General features: G+C 43.4%; 1 protein-coding gene across 2 annotated transcripts in view; it reads left to right on the forward strand.

The window, feature by feature from the left end:
• Positions 1–21,196, forward strand: part of RAD17 (RAD17 checkpoint clamp loader component) — an 81,244-nt gene that overhangs the window by 32,402 nt on the left and 27,646 nt on the right. For both annotated transcript variants that reach the window (XM_029574290.1, XM_029574292.1), the window contains exons 10-12: positions 5,173–5,281; positions 12,845–13,042; positions 15,284–15,369. In XM_029574290.1, coding sequence (XP_029430150.1) covers positions 5,173–5,281; positions 12,845–13,042; positions 15,284–15,369 — 393 coding nt within the window. The remainder of the gene's footprint in view (positions 1–5,172; positions 5,282–12,844; positions 13,043–15,283; positions 15,370–21,196) is intronic.

Here is a 21,196-nt window from a genome sequence, read left to right on the forward strand (position 1 = left end):
GGGGTCTGCCAATATTTAAACCTTGATATTTGATTGTGATAGTCACATAACTCAGTGATACCCTTATCACCCACTCAAGGTTAACCCTATGGACATTTGGAGGGTCCTACCAAGTATTGCTCAGGCCTGCCTTCACCTGTGCACATTTCCCTATCTGGCAGCCTCCCACCTGACAACTGAGTTTCTGCTTGCCTTCTGGGCAAGAACTCTACCTCCAAGCTATCCCCCTGGTGGGTTTCTAGGGACACTGAAACACTACACAATCCAGGGGTTACTCAGTTCCTAGAAAATGCACCCATAGACCAAATACAAAAAATACTTGGATCAAAAATCAGGACAGACAGAGCTAACAAACTAAAGAATTTATTAACAAAAAACAGGAACAGTGAACCGAAAAGATTTAATTTGCAACTAGTAACAAGTAAAACAATGATTTATAGTAAATGCTGTCTAGAAAATTTTCACTGTACTTAGTACCTGGGGAGTTTAGGAAAGTGCTATCCACATGAGCTGGAACAAGGCCTTAGCACGGATCTGGTCTGTCTGTACACCTAATCAATACTGCAGTTTTCTGACAAATTCTGAGTTGAGTCACCCTGGGCTGGTATTTATTTTATTTATTTATTTAAAAATTGTTTGTATACTGCTTTTACAAAAATAATATTTGATCAAAATGGTTCACAACTAAAACAAACATAATTTAAAACAAATAAAAACAATAAAATAAATCTAAAAATAACAATCGACAAAGTAACAACAATTATCAACTCAAAAGACTGTCATTGGTTGTGCAAGGCACCAACTTGCTGATCAGTAACAATACAGAATGTTGCAAAATTATACCACCAGGCCTCACTTTGGGTCGTACAAGGAAGTTAAGCTGCTAAGTCCTAGTTGCAGGAAATTTCAGAACATAGTAGGAGTTAGGCTACCACCCTCTTGTCAGTTTCAGAATTGCAAGGGAAACAAAAAGGTAATAAAAAAGCCTTAGGATAAAATAAGAAACCTCATTGGGCACAGAGATCCCCATTTTGCCATTGTGACATTTCCTATTTATGTATGTAGATTATTTGCAACACACGTGCAAGGACAGAGTAAGTTCCTGGGAAGATTTTCAAAATAATGTTTATTTATTATTTTATTGCGGCAACTCCTTATGTTAAATACAGTCCTTACAATGACTCCCCCAACACGGTCCCGTGTTTCGCCTCCCGGCTGCCTCGGGGGGGGGATACATTCAACAATGATCTGAAAGCGCAAACATATACAAAACCAGGAACTAAAATTAGTACTGTACAGACTATTGACGTCAGAGTGCATAAATTTTACTAACTCACAACAAACTTCAAAAAACATACCTGTGTCAAACTGTCATGATTCTTAGTAGGAGTGCATCTACAACTTCTTACTAGCAAGTTTAAAAGCGCTTCATTTGCGCGCGAAAATCACCTCAATTGCTTGCCAGCTTTATCATCCAATGAACGTCGGCTTGGCTTGCTGACGTCATTGCCCTTTTATGGTGAGTGCAACCAGGTGTACCCCGCTAACGTGATGACGCATAACCAGGAACGTGGTGACATAGACTAATAGGATTACGCTATACTGTACTGGGCAGTCCGTTCAGCAAGTATCTAAATAAAATGGTTCCACTCGATCTCACTGTTGAGACCGTGTGGTGAAATGGTATTGAGTTGGAATATCCATCTCTGTTCCTGCCGTAGAAGCCTGAGGGGGAAATCCCCCTCCTCTAACGGAGGGTAAAACGACCTCAAGGACAAAAAATTGTAATTGAACTATAGTGTGTGATTTTTCTAACCAGTGAGACACTAGTGGAGCATTCTCCTTACTAATGTTTATACTCGATCTATGTTCAATAATGCGGGTTTTAATGCTACGTTGGGTCTTCCCCACATACAGTAAGTGACAAGGGCAGGTGATGACGTATACCACCCCCTTTGTGTCACAGTCCGAGGTGCCTCTCAACTTGTATGTACGACCAGTGTGTGGATGTGTAAATTGTGTGAGTGTGTAGGGAATAGCCACTGCTATTATTAGCAACAGTAGCATGGGATAGACTTAGTTTTGGGGTACTTGCCAGGTTCTTATGGCCTGGCTTGGCCACTGTTGGAAACAGGATGCTGGACTTGATGGACCCTTGGTTTGACCCAGTATGGCATGTTCTTATGTAAGCCCCAGGGGTTAGAAGGCAAGGCACAGTTCAAGAAACTGAGTTTTCCCCAGAATTCATTTTACTGATGCACCAGGCCTCTAAAGATATGAAAGCCAAAGGGGCTGTATTAGTAGGTCCCTTGGGAGGCAGTTCCCCATTGGGCTCACAAGACACAGGATTAAAGAAACCCAGGACAGAGGGATCTTCCCTGGGTCTCCCTCCCTTCCTTTCCTGGTGTTTTGGAGAGTGATGCAGGGAATTTAGAACACCCAGAGGAAGCTCCCATGGAGGAGGAGGAGATTGAAGGAGAAGATGCATCAGTGAGGCTGTCTAGGAAGAAAGAACTGAGCCTCCTAATAGTAAAGGTTATGTAAACCTTAAGCCTGCAGGAGTTAGGCAAGGAAAAGGATGTGCAAGGGGACCCAGTCATTAGAGTTATACGGAGACCAGCAAAAGCCTATCCCCGCCACTCTGTTATACCCACTACGGCAGGGGGAGGTAGATAGGTTACTAAAAGTCCCAAAGGTAGAAGCCCTGGTGGTAATAGTGTTGAAGAAGACAACTATACCTGTAGAATGGGGCACCGCTTTAAGAGATACACTAGATAAAAAGTGGAAACGTTTTTGAAGAAAGCATTTGAGACAACCAGTTTGTCTTTACAAGCAACAGTATGTGGCAGCTATGTAGCCAGGGCACTGGTCAAATGGCTTCAGCAGCTCCAGGAAGAAATGCTAGTTATAGGAGAGAGCCCAGGAAATAATATGGCCAGAATAGAGTCAGGGATCACCTTTTTGGTAGACACATTTTATGATCTGATCAGAACCTCAACCAAGCAGATGTGTAGGGGGCCCGACCAATTTGCATGGATGGAAAAGGGGCTGCAGCTCTGCTCACCCCTGGTCTAGATTGTCCTCAACTTCTTAGTTATTTAGGAAAGATGAAATTTATTTTGAAGATATTTTGGCTCAATTCTACTAGGTTCCAGGGTTGACTTGGCGTATTTTGGGGAGCTATTGAAACATGTGCTTCAGGGAAAGTGCATGAGGGAGTCAGATACCCCATGGGCCAGTTTTGAAAAAATCCCCCGGGCCGATATTTTCCTGCAATCTGCCCCGGTCCTCCTTTCCACTTTCCTCCATTCAGCTGTATGTGAGTTCTCTGACCCACATCCTGCAGCCCTGATGTGAGTAAGGGACAGACAGATGGAGCTTACTGTGCTAGTTCCTGCGGCCAATCAGCTGAGACCTCATTCCTGTGGTCTGTTAGGCTTTGAGGAGGAGCAGAGCTAGCTTCAAACTTAGTGCCTCTTACAACTGCTAGTACCTCCTCACTCCATGTATAGGGAGGGGAAGAATAGAACTGTAGGGTGGCCTGTGTGCTAAGAGGCAGAGGAAATGTATGTATGAGGGAAATGCTGGGGAAAAGGTAGGGAACATGCCGGGGATTGGGTGAGGTGGATGCTGGAGAAAAGGGAAAAACAGATGGAATAAATGTTGGAGAATGGGAGGGGAAAGAGCTAAGGATGGACAGATGCTGGGGAAAATGGAGGGACTGGTGGAGGCAAGGTGTAAAATGTGGATGGTGGTAAAGGAAACATTATAGGGGTGAGGGATGTGGATATGGAGGAATAAAAGAAGTAGGTGGAAGAGATGAGACAAAAAGAATGGAAGAATAAAGAGGACAATGGAGCAGGGGGTAGATGAAGGAACTGAAAGATGTGAGAGTCAAAACTAAGGAGGTGTGTTCTGTTCTCAGCTCCCATTGTCCTAGCACGGGAGCCTATCCAGAAAGTTAAACCTCTTCCTTTTTAGGCTTCCCAGAGTCAGAGAGAACTCAGATCTTAATGTTTGACACTCACTGCTAATGGCATGGTAGTGAAGATAACTGCACAGACAGCAGACCTGGTATACAGAGAAACTCTGAGTCATAGGCAGACAACTGAAGTCGTATAGAAAGCTGTAGCTACCAGTAAACTGCAGAAACCAGCAGGGGGTGGGAAATAGATGAGAGAGAAGGTAAGGGAGCAATGCTTGTAGGAGCCCACAGAAGAATTCTGGAGAGCTGCAAGCTTGGCCAGAGCCAAACTGAGTTTTCAACAGGAAGTAAGGTCTGCCAGCGATTTCAAGGGGCAAAAGATCAAGAGGAAGAGGCAAGAGAACATAGACAGAGGAGAAGCAAACAGGAACAGATCCGATCAGAAGCTCAGCAACATTTAAACAATAATCAGTATGGAGGGTTAGCTGTACAACATTTAGAGAACCTAAGCTAAGCAATTACATAAATTGATGCAGGCGGCAGTGTAATAAAGAAACATATATAAATACACGTTCAAATACACTGCGAAGGCAGAACAAGCTGTGAGAAGGGAATAAATGGAGAAGGAACTTGGGTCCTTATTGGCAGTGGTATGTTAGAAAAAAATACAGCAGGGGAGGAGAATCCTATCTCCCTTGCTCATTTGATTTAAAGTTACATGTACAACTTCCTAGAATATTCTTTGTAACCCTCTGTCTGCCATACCTCTAGGTAATCTGCCGCCTCTCTTCCCCAGCATTTCAAATCACCTAAAGGGTAAGACTCTCCCAGGGAGACATGCCCCCCCCCCCCCCAGCCCTCTTAGTGATTTGAAATGTCACATATAAGCTTTTGCTGGAAAAGTTTGGGGGACCCCTGCCTAAATAGATGCTTCCAGAACTCAATCAAAAATGAATACTGCGGCAACCGCCTGAGCCAGCGGAGTGAGGCTGTTTGGCCTCCTGGGGCCTCCTTCGGTGCTGCTTCTGGTCAACCATGCTGTTGCCACAGTAACCATGTGTGATGTCCCCTTCCCCCACAGCTCAGATCCCTCAGTGGTACTGCAGCATGGTTCCATGTGTGAGTACGAGAAATCTGAGAAATAAACTGTGTCTCCCTGCCCCCCTGGTCAGTATTGCACCTGGGCTATAGCTGTTAATCTCCGTTTCCTCAAGTCCTTTAATTTGTTGTCTTTTTCTTACTTTTAGAGTGGAGGAAGAATTGTTCCTGACAAAACTACCCTGGAGCTGCTTTGTTCTGGTAGCTCAGGTGACATTAGAAGTGCAATAAACAGTCTCCAGTTTTCTTCTTTGAAAGGTAATTGCAGAGATTAATTAACTTTTCGCCATGTAGAATGGACAATAAAATTGCTTTTCTTGTATGGGGGTTAGAGCCAGGAGGAGAAGGGGTACACTTAAGGAATGGTTACCAATGTTTTAAGGGGTTTAGATATGTCAATATTTTCCAAATTTGTTCTCAAAATGTTTTCACATGAAAAAAATTGGTGTTACAAAGTAGTACGTGTAATGATTTCTCTTTGTGAGGATTCCAATATAGCTATTAAATCCAAGCTAACAGATGATAAAACAGTATCCGTGCCCCCTTCTTTGGAACTCCTATCTCATTTACTGAGCTATTAGTAAAATTCCCAGGTTCTGGTGATAGTCCATATTTTCCTTGATCAGATTATATTTTTGGCTAGCTGGCAAGATGCAACATATTTTGCTCCCATTTCTCCTGTTTTCCCCAAGAATTATAGAGTTTGCTGCTTTTTCTTTTATGGAAAATCTTTGATTTACTCTGTTAGTCTTGGAGAATGTGCATCTCTGATATTTTTGTATTCTCTGAGGACAAGCAGGATGTGAAAGTCTCACAGATAAGTGATATCATCTGACAGAGTTTGGCTGCTGAAGATTACTCCAAAGCATCTAGATGCTTCTAACATGCTCTATTCTGTATGTGCATGCTGTCCTGTGTCACAGGGGTCCTTCAGTTTGTTTTTCTGCAAAGCCTAATGGTTGCGTTTGTCTCTCTCTGTGAACAAATTTTCAATTGTTTCACAGTGTTTTTCTTACAGTTTTCATCAACCACCGTGTGCATCAACATTAGTGCACTGAGTGCTGTCTGTCAGGTTTTCTAAAAATTGAATCATTTGATTTCATCTTATTAGTTTTTCGGTCAGTGGCCCAAAAAGAAGAGAGGGCCAGTGGCTCCAGGAAGTGCCCTTGGTGCAGATTCATCTTGTCTATTATGGATTTCCGTGATAGGTGTGTGCTCAGTCTGGGGGATATCATGACGACTCAAGAGGGTTCCATATGTAGGAAAATGACTCCCAGAGGATGTATTTCCTGCCGTGAGCTTATGGAGAAGCTCTTCAGGAAAAGTAAATTTAGCCCATTGGAACTGGCAATGAAGGGCCCAGAACGCTAGCAATGCGTCATCATTGAGGAAACATCGATCTCCCCCACCATTGAGCTCTCACAGAGGCCAGACAGACAAACCAATATCTAGTTCACTCCATTTTTTGTGAATGTTTGTGTTGTAATCCACACTGAAAAAGTATTGAAAGATGCAGAATTCAAAAGCTTTTAAATAAATAAAATAAATTCTGAAGAAAGTGAAGGGTTCCATTTCATTGTCACTAGCATCAAAGACTACCAATGCCAAGCATTGGCATCAGTCCCATTTGCATGCATGATGCTGAGATCGGAGCAATTTTAGCTGCAGCAGTAAATCCCCTGAAGCATTCCCATAGAAATGGCAGCTCACCCTCTCATTGATCTTGAGAATTGGAAAAGGCTCCAAGGGCCTAGATGCTAGCCACTGATTTCCTCGGTTGTCTGAGGAAGATGTGGCATTGGCAATTTTCAAGGAGGACTTGGGGGGGTGGGGCGGGGAAAGGATCCAAGCAGTGTTGGATCGAAGGGTTGCAAGCATGGGTGCATTGGCCTTAACATTATTGATGGACTTGTAAACTGATGTCCATTCCCTGCTGGAAACTCTTATGGCATCTGACAGAAAGACCCCGATGCTGGTGTCCAAGGAAGCACTGGCATCGAAAACCACTGTGTCATGCCAATTTCCATTGCATCGGGTAAGGGAATGAGGGAAGCTTCCCAAAGTACAGAGGTTCATCAAGATCTAGAAACCAACAGGCAAAGGGGTACCCTCACAGAGGCCTTGTCTTCTAGCCAGATGCAAACTCAGACTGAGCTGTCAACTTTTGATTCTGGCTCAGTCTGAGTATTTCTTGGGGTACACTTATGAATCTGAAGGCTATTTTGATCAGGAGGAATCAACAGGTCTCCCATTGGGTCACTCTCTTCCATAGGAAAGGAGAAAGTTTCCAAAGGACCTCTCCACCAATTTTGTAAAGAAAATGGCAGGAACAGTGTGCAAATCCAAGGCTCTCGTGCTAAACTTTCAAAAGGGAAACTTTGATAAAATGAGAAAAATTTAAAAAAAAAACAAAACTGAAAGGAGCAGCTACAAAAGTAAAAAATGTCCAAGAGTCGTGGTCATTGTTAAAAAATACCATTCTAGAAGCACAGTCCAGATGTATTCCACACATTAAGAAAGGTCGAAAGAAGGCAAAACGATTACCGGCATGGTTAAAAGAGGAGGTGAAAGAAGCTATTTTAGCCAAAAGATCTTCATTCAAAAAGTGGAAGAAGGATCCAACAGAAGAAAATAGGATAAAGCATAAACGTTGGCAAGTTAAATGTAAGACATTGATAAGACAGGCTAAGAGAGAATTTGAAAAGAAGTTGGCTGTAGAGGCAAAAACTCACAGTAAAAACTTTTTAAATATATCCGAAGCAGAAAGCCTGTGAGGGAGTCAGTTGGATCATTAGATGATCGAGGGGTTAAAGGGGCACTTAGAGAAGATAAGGCCATCGCGGAAAGATTAAATTATTTCTTTGCTTCGGTGTTTATTGAAGAGGATGTTGGGGACGTACCCGTAATGGAAAGGTTTTCATGGGTAATGATTCAGATGGACTGAATCAAATCACGGTGAACCTAGAAGATGTGGTAGACCTGACTGACAAACTGAAGAGTATTAAATCACCTGGACCAGATGGTATACACCCCAGAGTTCTGAAGGAACTAAAAAATGAAATTTCAGACCTATAAGTAAAAATTTGTAACCTATCATTAAAATCATCCATTGTACCTGAAGACTGGAGGATAGCAAATATAACCCCAATATTTAAAAAGGGCTCCAGGGGCGATCCGGGAAACTACAGATCGGTTAGCCTGACTTCAGTGTCAGGAAAAATAGTGGAAAGTGTTCTAAACATCAAAATCACAGAACATATAGAAAGACATGGTTTAGTGGAACAAAGTCAGCATGGCTTTACCCAAGGCAAGTCTTGCCTCACAAACCTGTTTCACTTTTTTGAAGGAGTTAATAAACATGTGGCTAAAGGTGAACCGGTAGATGTAGAATATTTGGATTTTCAGAAGGTGTTTGACAAAGTTCCTCATGAGAGGCTTCTAGGAAAAGTAAAAAGTCATGGGATAGGTGGCGATGTCCTTTCGTGGATTGCAAACTGGCTAAAAGACAGGAAACGGAGAGTAGGATTAAATGGACAATTTTCTCAGTGGAAGGGAGTGGACATTGGAGTGCCTCAGGGATCTGTATTGGGACCCTTAGTTTTCAATATATTTATAAATGATCTGGAAAGAAATACGACGAGTGAGATAATCAAATTTGCAGATGACACAAAATTATTCAGAGTAGTTAAATTACAAGCAGATTGTGATAAATTGCAGGAAGACCTTGTGAGACTGGAAAATTGGGCATCCAAATAGCAGATGAAATTTAATGTGGATAAGTGCAAGGTGATGCATATAGGGAAAAATAACCCATGCTATAATTACACAATGTTGGGTTCCATATTAGGTGCTACAACCCAAGAAAGAGATCTAGGCGTCATAGTGGATAACACATTGAAATCGTCGGTTCAGTGTGCTGCGGCAGTCAAAAAAGCAAATAGAATGTTGGGAATTATTAGAAAGGGAATGGTGAATAAAACGGAAAATATCATAATGCCTCTGTATCGCTCCATGGTGAGACCGCACCTTGAATACTGTGTACAATTCTGGTCGCCGCATCTCAAAAAAGATATAATTGCCATGGAGAAGGTACAGAGAAGGGCTACCAAAATGATAAGGGGAATGGAACAGCTCCCCTGTGAGGAAAGACTAAAGAGGTTAGGACTTTTCAGCTTGGAGAAGAGATGCTGAGGGGGGATATGATAGAGATGTTTAAAATCATTAAACTCTGGAATTTGTTGCCAGAAGATGTGGTTAGTGCAGTTAGTATAGCTGTGTTTAAAAAAGGATTGGATAAGTTCTTGGAGGAGAAGTCCATTACCTGCTATTAAGTTCACTTAGAGAATAGCCACTGCCATTAGCAATGGTAACATGGAATAGACTTAGTTTTTGGGTACTTGCTAGGTTCTTATGGCCTGGATTGGCCACTTTTGGAAACAGAATGCTGGGCTTGATGGACCCTTGGTCTGACCCAGTATGGCATTTTCTTATGTTCTTAAAGAGGAGGAAAAATCCAGGGCAAAAAATGCTTCACATCCTCCAGTTTGTGGTTTCAACCCTCCCCCCGTGCAAAAAAAATAAGATCATGGCAGTGCCCATCCAAAAAATCCTGCAGGAGACAGAGATGAGCATCTGCGAGATGATTTTGGGCTCAGGGGAGATGTTGGAAGCGAGGTCGATGTTTTTTCTTCCCTCCCAGTCATTCTTCCTCCCCCCTCTTGTGGCTTTCGGGCACATTTGTGGGGCGGGTATGCAGCAGTCGAGCGCCGGGAGGCTGCTCACTGCTCTGGGGCTCCCAGCCGTTTCCCCTGAGCGCTGGAACGGTGGCCATTTTGGGCGCTTTTCGCACCGCGGAGGAGAGAGAGCTGTGGGGGGTAGGGATCTTCCCCCAGCACTTTCTCCAGCTAGTGCCAGTCCTAGGGCAGCCCGAGGAGCAGTGAAAGGGCTCCATAGTGAGGACCTCATGTCCCCCGGAGAGAATTTTGGGGGGCTCACGGTTTATTCTCCAGAGTTTATCTTGTTAATGCACCAGGCCTTTTTAGCCAGTGGTGCTTCTAAGCGGGATCTCCCCAACCCCCAGGGGGGGGTCCGCCAGCTAAGAACCCCAGGAGGGAGGATACGCCATCGGCGACCAGGATCCGGAGAGTTCACTCCCAGGCCCCACTCGGGAGGTCGCTGCCGAAGATTCGGATCCGGGGAAGAGGCCTGCGGACCCCATGCCGCTCCCGGACGCCCCGGACCTTAATGCCGAGCCTGAACGCCTACCATCTGTGGAGGGGGGTGACCGTAAGGTGGTGTGCCTTTTTCGGCGTGACGAGATGGCGCCCCTAATTCCTCATATCCTGGCAGAGCTAGGAATTGCGGAATCTCCATCGGACCCAAGCCCGGACACAGTGGACCCAGTTCTCACGGGTTTGCGGGGGCCTGCTATGACTTTCCCTTTGCATGACTTGCTCAGACAGATGATGCTCCGGGAGTGGGATACTCCTGAGACTGGCCTCAAAGTCAGCAGGGCAATGAACAAGCTTTACCCCTTGACTGAGGAGGTCTTGGAGCTTCTGCGATTTCCAAAAGTCGATACCTATGTTACGGTGGTCACCAAGTGCACGTCCATTCCTGTGGCAGATGCTGCGGCTCTGAAAGATCTCCAGGATCGCAAATTGGAGGGTTATCTCAAGAAGATATTTGAAGTTTCTGCCCTGGGCATTCGTGCTCTGTCATTGCAGCGGTACGAAAGGGCGAATATATTTGGCATCCCTGGACCTGACGGAAGCCTATCTCCATATCGGACCATCAGAGGTTAATGCGCCAGGGTAACATTTCCAGTTTTGTGCTCTATCTTTCGGCTTTGCCACAGCGCCACAGACCTTCACCAAAGTTATGGTGGTGGTAGCAGCAGTCCTCAGGAAGGTGGGGGTTCTGGTGCATCCCTACCTGAACGATTGGCTTATCTGAGCGAAGTCAGAAGTTCTATGCTCCCAGGCAGTGGATGTGGTCTTATGTCACCTGAGGTCCCTGGGCTGGGTAGTCAAACTCGCCATGAGACATTTAGTCCACTCCCAGGTCCTGGAATTTTTGGGAGCGTGCTTCAATACCCGAGTGGGGAAGGTCTTTCTCTCCAAAGACAGGATTTGCAAGGTGCAGTGCCAAGTCCATAATTTGTGGCGAGCCTAGGTGCCCAGAGTCTGGGATTATTTACAGGTTCTTGGTTCCAAGGCGTCTACCTTAGAGCTAGTCCCATGGGCCTTTGCGCATATAAGGTACAGAGAAGAGCAACCAAAATGATAAGGGGAATGGAACAGCTCCCCTATGAGGAAAGGCTGTTAGGGCTGTTCAGCTTGGAGAAGAGACGGCTGAGGGGGGATATGATAGAGATGTTTAAAATCATGAGAGGTCTAGAACGGGTAGATGTGAATCGGTTATTTATTCTTTCGGATAATAGAAAGACTAGGGGGGACTCCATGAAGTTAGCATGGGGCACATTTAAAACTAATCGGAGAAAGTTCTTTTTTACTCAACGCACAATTAAACTCTGGAATTTGTTGCCAGAGGATGTGGTTAGTGCAGTTAGTATAGCTGTGTTTAAAAAAGGATTGGATAAGTTCTTGGAGAAGTCCATTACCTGCTATTAATTAAGTTGACTTAGAAAATAGCCACTGCTATTACTAGCATCAGTAGCATGGGATAAACTTAGTTTTTGGGTACTTGCCAGGTTCTTATGGCCTGGATTGGCCACTGTTGGAAACAGGATGCTGGACTTGATGGACCCTTGGTCTGACCCAGCATGGCATGTTCTTATGTTCTTATTATTTCTAGCCTTTTCTGAAGAGTGGCATAGGCTATTATATTGTTTCCAGGAGGTTCACATTTCGAAGTTCGGTTCTTTATCCTCTGCTCGTTCGGGGGTACAGGGAAGTTAATTGAGTTGCATGGTTATTTGAATACTATTGTTCTGCTTGGGTGCGAGTACATACTGAGGAGCAGCAGGTGGCACACCAGGTTCAGAGAGGGTGCTCTCGAAGTTTTTCTCTGTCTCCATCTGCTGGAAGGGAGGCAAATCCCAGCTGTCTGGACTGATCCAAGGTACTACAGGAACGAAAATTAGCAGGTAAGAACCAATTTTCCTTTCCCCTCCCCAGGAGAAAATGCTATTCTGTTTTTACTTTTCCACTGTTGCATTTCATGCTAAAGTTTATTTCTACATGTTTCTAGTTCTTGTTTATGGTTATTTATTCTGAATAACATAGGTGCACACATTTACACAAAAATAGTGCAAATACCATATATGGGAAATAAAATAATAGTAAAAGGGAAAAAAGACTTGAGTAAGCAGTACAGCCAGGGAATGGGTAAGCTGATATATTAAGAAAGGTCATTGCAACGGGTGAACAAGCCAGGAGACTGACTGGGATCCCAAAAGATTGTTGTAGTTAGATGTGTGGGAGAATGGCAGCAACGGGGCAAGCAGTGTACTGCACTACTCCCTGCCTTATGTATCAAAACCCCCACTCCCCGAACATGCATGTGCTCTTCCCAAGCTGGCCAGTAGCAGCTCAGCCTACCTAACTATTTGGGCAACTAGAAGAGCTGCAGAGACAGCTGGCGAGTTTTTAACTGCCGCGAGGGGTGGGGCACCAACAGCAGCCCTTTCTTGAGGCATCAGTTTGCTGAGCAATAGTCTTGATTTTAAGTAATTTAGCTAGTACTGATGCTGCAAATGGACCTAGCCTGACCCCTGTGAACCTCTGTATGGGTTAAAGGACTTTTACAAATGACTGTAGGATCTTTCATCCAAATTTCTTGTTCACTTGTCTGTCACAGATTCCTCACTTCGAGATACCTCGTGGTCAATCAAGAAGGGGAAAACTGCTCCCAAACTGGGGAAAACCTCATCCAGAGCAAAACAAAAACAGAATTTGGAAAAGGTTTTGGACAAGCAGGAACTGCCACAAGCCATTGGTGGCAAAGATGCCTCGCTCTTTCTCTTCCGAGCCCTGGGGAAGATTCTGTACTGTAAAAGTAAGTAGCACAGAAAGCTCACAGGTCAAGGTTTTGGAATTGTGTCGTTTACGTTATTTCCCACTCATTTTCTTTGATGGTAGCAGAGGGTGGGGCCCGTCTGGCTTCACCTGAGCACTTTGGTTCACAAGCTATTGATGAACCAGCTGAGGTTCCTTCTTACTCTTCTGGTGTTCTTTCACTCTAGTGTTGCTATATGAGAGTGAAACGCCCCCTTCCCTGATGTCCTCTTGAATTTGTTCCTGTTGACTCTATTCCCTTTCATTTTTCTGACTCTGCAAGGAATTTGCGGTTTATATTTGATTCTGCTTTCTCTTTGCACCTCACACAAAGGTCCATGTTCAAAAATCTGCTGAGCAGGTAAACTATCTGGATAACTTTATCCTGATATCCAGTGGCACTCTTCCAAATAAAAATGCTGCTGAATGTATACTAGATAAAGTTTATCAGAAGAAAGTTATGGTCCCAAAAAACAAAGCGGAAGCCGATCCAGTATTGCTGTGTAGCGGGGAAAAAAACAAAGAAGGATTGGTGTGTCAGAAGGACTTTTATTAGAAGAAAGTTATACATCTAGCTTTAGTCCTGCTATTTGTCCAATCAGTTACCCAGGTAACTGGCCAGCCAGCGTTAAGCAGTTAAATGTTAACCTCTGCCCTGGGAACATCCTCTTTTTATCTGGCTAAATTTCGTGCATGCAGTGATTTGTGTAGACAAAATTTAGACAGATAGCGGATGGAGAAATTGAAACAGTAAGATTTGTCCAGCTAACGCCTAAAGTTAGCTAGACAAACCTTTTGATTATTGACCTCTTGGCTATCAGTAGGGTTTTTTTTTCCAATTTAAACCGATTTTCACTGAAAAGTTCCTGGGTTTTCAGTTTATTTTTGGCCCTCGCTAGCTACATTGATCCAGATTCTTGGTTATAATTGTTGTTTTTACTAATTTTAACAAGTCAATCAATACAGTTGCCTCATGGTTATCGGAGCATAAACTTTAAGTAAATCCTCTGAAATCTGAAGCGATTTGGTTTTCAATTCAGAAGAACAATCTAGTAGCTCCTAAAATTAAAGGGATTAAGTTATCGTTAGTAACTTTACAGTTTTAGGCGTAAAGCTCGATTCCTCTTTATCACTGTCAGCTCAGATTTTGGGAGTAACAAGATCAGTATTTTATATCATTGACATGATCTGTAGGTTAAAAGCCAGCTTTCAAAAATGTGACCCTATAACTATTACTTATACTTTTACTCCTGTCACGTCTGGATTATTGTAAGTACCTGTATATAGGATTAACAGAGGAAAATTAAATTATTACAAAATACTGTGGCCAGAGTGATTTTTGTGGTCTCTAAATTCAATCACATTACACCTCTACTTAAGGAATTACATTGGTTACCAGTCCAGACTAGGATTGCCTTTAAGATTCTGTGCCTTACCCATAAAGCAGTCTGTAAAGGGGTGCCTATAGACCATCTAGAACATTGTCAAAGCTGGAGTTACTAAAATTGCCTTCTCCACGCAATGTCAGGTTAAAAGAGATGAGGCAGTCCTCTTTTCAATACCAGGCCCTGTCCTGTGGAATTTTTTACCATTGGACTTGTGCCTGGAAAAGAATTAGCTGAAATTTAGAAAATATAGCAGAGGTGTGATTTTTTTTACAAAGGTATTTGATGAATTAGCAGCTAATGTGAATCACCTCAAGACATATTTCAATTTGCTAGTTATTTTTGGGTTTTTTAGATGGTATCTCATGGTTGCATTATCTAATATTGTGTTTTTTATGTTGATATTTTACATTTGTTTTTAATTATGATTTGTTTTTTAGAGTGATATATATTTGATTTACTATGTATGTATTTTATTTTTCTCTGTAAACCGTTTTGATGTTTTGTTTTGTTTTTTAAAGAAAGATGGTTTATCAAATAAAAAATGACCATTAGGATAATAGTATTAAAGCAATTTAAAAAATTCTTCTGAATTCAGTATGTGAACACAAAAAGGTAGATTTTTGTTTTTTAATATTTTTGTGATCAGATAGTCAGGAAGAGTTTCAGGTGTCATATGAAGAAACATGAGGTCAATGAATCTCTGATACCATTACATTAATGGTGGCACCTGAAAAACAGATTAGCTAGCAGAGAAATATTTCAAGTTGTCAAAAACCATACTACAATGTTGCTGTTTTGAAGAGGTCACTGGTGGTGGTGATAAAAAGCTGAACATATCTTTACCTCCCTTATAGGGGAACCAGTCACGGATTCTCATTTTCCTCGCTTGCCACCTCATCTGTCAGCACATGAGAGAGACCTTTTACTAACTCAGCCAGAGGTAACTGACTTTATTCATGCCTCTTAAGCTTTATGTCCTGGACTGTTTAGCTCAAACCTTTGCCTCACAAGGCATGTATTTGTTCCTGTAATTCTGTTTGCTTCAGTCAGAGAATAAATGGATTCTACCCTCCCTCCAAACTGAGGTGGAGCAGAGAAAATGTCACCTTCCATTTCTATTGGTGCTTGAAGCATAGAGCTCATTATATATTCAGATCCCCTTTTATAGGGTTTATTATAGAAATATTGAGATTGTCTGAAATCACTGATTACAACTGTCCTTCTTGCATGAGTCTCCTTTAAAATATCATGATATTATAGTAACCTTAGATATGGCACAGATAGTCCTCAGTGCCATTTTAGCATACAAGAAGACCATGTTTCTATGTGTGCATTTTGCTGGTTTGAAAGGGCTTTCTTTAACTGCAGGACAGAGGGGCAGTTAGTATGTCCACGATAGCTTCTCGCATCTTGGATAAGACCAAATGAAAGTTCTTGGCTATGGACTGAGGACGGTGCCTCCTTGCTTTTTGACTTAGATTGAAAATCTGTACGTTATTTGGGAGATGCGGTTTAACATCCTATTTACTCGACTCTTTTGGGGATACAAAAGTGTTAAGGTTATTGCCAGTGCAGGAAGTATAAACCTTCAGGTAAAAAACACAATGTAATACAGTCACAATGAAATTAATAAATGGGGGCCACTTCAGAGTAGGAGCCAGTGGAGATTTCTCAGAAAGAAAACTCGACTTAAGAGGCCCACTTAAAAGTGAGTCCATTTAAAATATCCCCCTTCCCTCCTTCTATAGCTGCATAGTACTCTGTTAGCTCTATAACATTCAAGAGAAAAATAAGTTGAATATTTTCTCTAAGAGTGGAAATCTGTGTTCAGAGTTTTTGTTTTTTTGGTCTTATTTTTATTTTCTCTATTTTCCATATTTCCTTTTTGTTGTTCTTGTTTTGCTTTTTTGGTGCATTTGCTTGAGTGAGAGTGCCTGTTGTGGAGGCTTTGCCATACATATGCACACTTCAAGATGCAGACTCTTAGTGAAGCAGCCTGTGGGAGACCGACCGGAGTTTCCCAGGCTGGAGACCGAAATCCATACTGACTCCAGCCTTTCTAATGCAGATAAAAACTCGATTACACAAACACAAACTTCTCAATATACTTCCTACCTTAACCCTATTCACTTACAACATATGGGCTGTAGACTGCCTTGCTTTCTTGGTCAATGTACACTCACTCCCTTTTCATATGCCAGCGTACTTATGGGGGCTGCCTTCCTCTGGGAGGCTTAGGGACCTCCTGAACACAGCTAGGTCTATGCTGTTATCCCAGTCCAGCTGGGTCCCGCCCTGGTCTTGCACATACAAACAAGAGTAGAAACGGGGGTCACACGGCCACACACGTGACATGTCAGTCAATTTAGGACCTGAAAGGAGAGCAGGAGGAGCAGAAGGAGCCTGCAGCAGTGTTAAGTGAAGGAGCAGGAGCATCACCAGCCATCCATGCCCCTGCTGTCGGTACTCCCTAGCTCTGCCAATCCTCCAAACTTTCTGTGGGAGGGGACAGGGAGGGGTGGAAGAAGTGGGTTAAGGTAAACCTGCTGCTGCGCACTGCTTTTAAGCTTGCATATTCCCATAAGAACATAAGAAATTGCCATGCTGGGTCAGACCAAGGGTCCATCAAGCCCAGCATCCTGTTTCCAACAGAGGCCAATCCAGGCCATAAGAACCTGGCAATTACCCAAACACCAAGAAGATCCCATGCCACTGATGCAATTAATGGCAGTGGCTATTCTCTAAGGGGTAGATTTTCAGACGAGCGCGAACAGCCTACTTTTGTTTGCGCTCCAGGCGCAAACAAAAGTACGCTGGATTTTAGTAGATACGCGCGGAGCCGCGCGTATCCACTAAAATCCTGGATCGGCGCGCGCAAGGCTATCGATTTTGTATAGCCTGCGCGCGCCGAGCCGCGCTGCCTCCCCCCGTTCCCTCCAAGGCCGCTCCGAAATCGGAGCGGCCTCGGAGGGAACTTTCCTTTGCCCTCCCCTCACCTTACCCTCCCTTCCCCTACCTAACCCACCCACCCGGCCCTGTCTACACCCCCCCCTTACCTTTGTCGGGGGATTTACGCCTCCCGGAGGGAGACGTAAATCCCCGCGCGCCAGCGGGCCTGCTGCGCGCCGGGCCGCGACCTGGGGGCGGGTACGGAGGGCGCGGCCGCGCCCCCGGGCCGGGGCCGCGCCCCGTACCCGCCCCCAAAACGCTGCCGACACGCCCCCGCAACGCCGCGCGCTCCGGCCCCGCCCCCCGCCACGCCCCCCTCCGAGAACCCCGGGACGTACGCGAGTCCCGGGGCTCTGCGCGCGCCGGGAGGCCTATGTAAAATAGGCTTCCCGGCGCGCAGGGCCCTGCTCGCGTAAATCCGCCCGGTTTTGGGCGGATTTAGGCGAGCAGGGCTCTGAAAATCTACCCCTAAGTAAACTTGATTAATAGCCGTTAATGGACTTCTCCTCCAAGAACTTATCCAAACCTTTTTTGAACCCAGCTACACTAACTGCAGCACTAACCACATCCTCTGGCAACTTTTTTGATTTGTTTTAATTTTGTCTAGTAGTTTTGTTTTTTTTTTTCATCTCTCCCCACTGATGCAGCCTCTCTTCTATGTGGGCAGGGAACAATCCCAGTCTGCAGCTACAACAGCTTTTGCCAGATTCTGACCCACCACAGTAATGATGTCTTGGACTGCGGCGGCAGCAGCAGCAGCTTCTGCCTTTGGGCCAGAGCCCTTAGTAATTCATCCTAGGCCACGGATCTCTTTGGGCCCAATCCCAGGCCCAGTGGCAGCTGCCAATTTGTTTGCACCCAAAAATTATTCTAACACTAATTTTCTCAGTTTGCTTCAGCCACTGAACCAGTATAAAATCTACATGGTGACAAATAGACAGCCCAGGAGAGAGATGGTGCTTACCGAGCAACCAGGTACCATACACCTATGCGAGAGCTCTGAAACAGTCCTTTTCTCTTTGGGGGTGTAGTACTGGTTTTTAGAGATGTGGCCTGTGGAGGGGGTGAGGAGAGGAAAATTTCACCATGACCATGTTGACTTGTCACTTTCCTCCCCCAGATGTTGGCAGCCACCTATTGTGTCTCTGTTTTGGTCAGGCAAAGCTTGAAAAGAGGAAATACTGACTCAGACCTATTCACCATATTTAATAATATGTAGAAAGTGTAGAAACACTTTTGGATAATAATCTGCTGATGTGAATTAGATGAATTTCCATCTTATGGCATTTAATATTGTCAGCAACTCCGATGGATAGATTTTGGTATATTTTGATGCAATGCTGCTTTTCTTTTATGCATATTTATACATGGCATTAAGGGCATTCCGGAAAGTGTTATGGAGGCCTTAAACAGAAACATACAGAATGGAACAACCACAGATTCCTCCTTGCTTACTGAATCCTGCATTTTTATTGTTGAAGGAAATCTGAGGCTTTCTCAACAATCTCTTCCTGTAGTATTTTATTTATTTATTTATTTATTTAATTTTATATACCGGTAACCGTTTGCACATCGTGCCGGTTTACAAGTAACTTACAACAAAAGATATATAGGCGTAGCCTTTACAGAGAACGGTGTATAACATAAACGCAGTAACAGAATAAATAACTAAATAACTAAGGGAGGGATGGAGGGGGGTAGTCGAGACAAATGGGGGGGCAGGGGGAGGGTGCAAACAGACACATGGGGATAAGATATGAATTGGGATAGCAGTATAGCAGTTGCAGGACTGTCTGTCTTCCAATGAGGAAGTTCCATCTGATTGCTGCCTGTCCTAGATCGATAATGCAGAATGTGCTAATGTTATGTGTATGGGTGTTTGTATATATATATATATAGGGCTCAATATTCAGCCATATCTGCTATGCCACTGAATATCCACACACAAATCACTACTTAGCCGGATAAGTTATATTCTGGTTTTTGTTAAAAACGTAAACTTTTAACTTTATGTTTTGTGTTTAGTGTGTCTTAAGATTGTTTTATTTTGAATATCATGCATAGCATGATTGTATTATTATAGGAAGACTATAAATATTTTAAATAAATATTATGGGTGCCATATTTAAAAGAGAAAGGGAGCCTGTGTGAGTGTTTATACAAGAGAGAGAGGGACCCCATATGAGAGGATATGTGTGTGCAAGAGAGGGACTCTGTATGAGGGCATGTGTGTGTGAGAGAGTGAGAGAGCCTGTATGAGGGGGTGCGTGTGTGTGAGAGAGCTTGTATGAGGGGGTGTGTGGGTATGCAAGAGAGAGGAACCCTGTATGAGGGCATGTGTGTGTGAGAGAGGGAGTCTGTATGAGGGTGTGTGTGTGTGAGAGAGTGAGATAGCCTGTATAAGGGAGGGGTGTATGTGTGTGAGAGAGAGAGGGACAAGAGGGAGCCTATGTGAGGAACAGTACTGAGAGAGGGGCCAACCTCTGGGAGTGGAGATAGTGTGGAAAGGGTTGAGCCTAGAGGGGGAGGGGAGAGATGCTGGCGCCTGAAAGGGCAAAGTGGCCAGGGAAGTAGGGAAAGAGAGTGGAAAGGACACTCTTATAATGAACTTCTTGATTAATTCTGCTCAAAATATTTAAAATTCTGCATCTTTAAGTAATAACATTTCTGTATTACATTTTAAATTAATCACCTAAAGACTGTCATGTATATTGTGTTATTTTGACCAATATAAAGTATGCAGAATTTTGCAGAATTTTGTTTTGTGTGTAGAATTTAACATTTTTTTGCACAGAATTTCCCCAGGAGTAAATCATAATTGTTCGGGACAGATAACAATGATATATTCATAAATATAAACAAATCAACAAAAAACATAACAGACACAAATTAAAATACAGTACATTAAAAACTACTTTAATCAAATGCCTACTTAAAACAAAAGTTTTAACTTCTTTCTGAACCTCAGGTAATCTGATTCTTCCCTCAACTCATCAGGTAACTCATTCCTAGGGACCTTCGTTATTAGTTTTTCCCAGTCATTCTTGGTCTTCCATGGCTGGAACTACATGAGCCGTTCATCAATTGGAAGATCTGGCAGGTGATGTTCCCATCACTATATTGCCAACAGAAGTGTGTACCCAATGGAGAATCCTAGGAAGTGGAGTCCGAAGAAGAGAATTTGGACCATCTGTGTTATCTAGCACTCAAAGTTAGAATTGAATAGTTGCGGAAAAGTATTCAGCATACGGAAATGTTTTTGACAAAAAAGGAGCTGTCACTCTCCCCACTCATAGACCATATGACTGCCCCATAGGTTTACTCTCAGGGGCAGAAACCCTTTTGGAAGAATCTATTCTTCATCAGAGCTTGAATTAAAGGCCTTCTGGGAATATTTAAAGGAACATTTGTAGAAAAGTTTTATTTGACATTCGACTTCACCAGCAGAGGCGCCTATCGAAAGAAGGTTCCCTTTAGCCTTGTATTGATTATCAAGCTTTGAATGCCATAACAATTAGCTACCAGTATCCTCTGCCTCTTATCAGTGAACTATTGGCATGCCTTCAGGCAGCCCAAATATTTATTAAAATCAATTTGAGGGGAGCATATAATCTTGTTCAGATTAGATAGCGAGATGAATGGAAGATGACATTTCAAACATACTATGGCCACTTTTAATTCCTGGTGATGCTGTTTGGTTTAAGAAATGCTCCTACTACCTTCCAAAACCTGGTGAACAAAATATTTTGCGACATGCTAGATCAGGGTGTAGTTATTTATTTATTTGATTTTTATATTCCGCTTTTTGGCAATTCAAA

This window comes from Rhinatrema bivittatum, chromosome 1 (genome assembly GCF_901001135.1).
Source record: "Rhinatrema bivittatum chromosome 1, aRhiBiv1.1, whole genome shotgun sequence".
NCBI lineage: Eukaryota > Metazoa > Chordata > Amphibia > Gymnophiona > Rhinatrematidae > Rhinatrema > Rhinatrema bivittatum.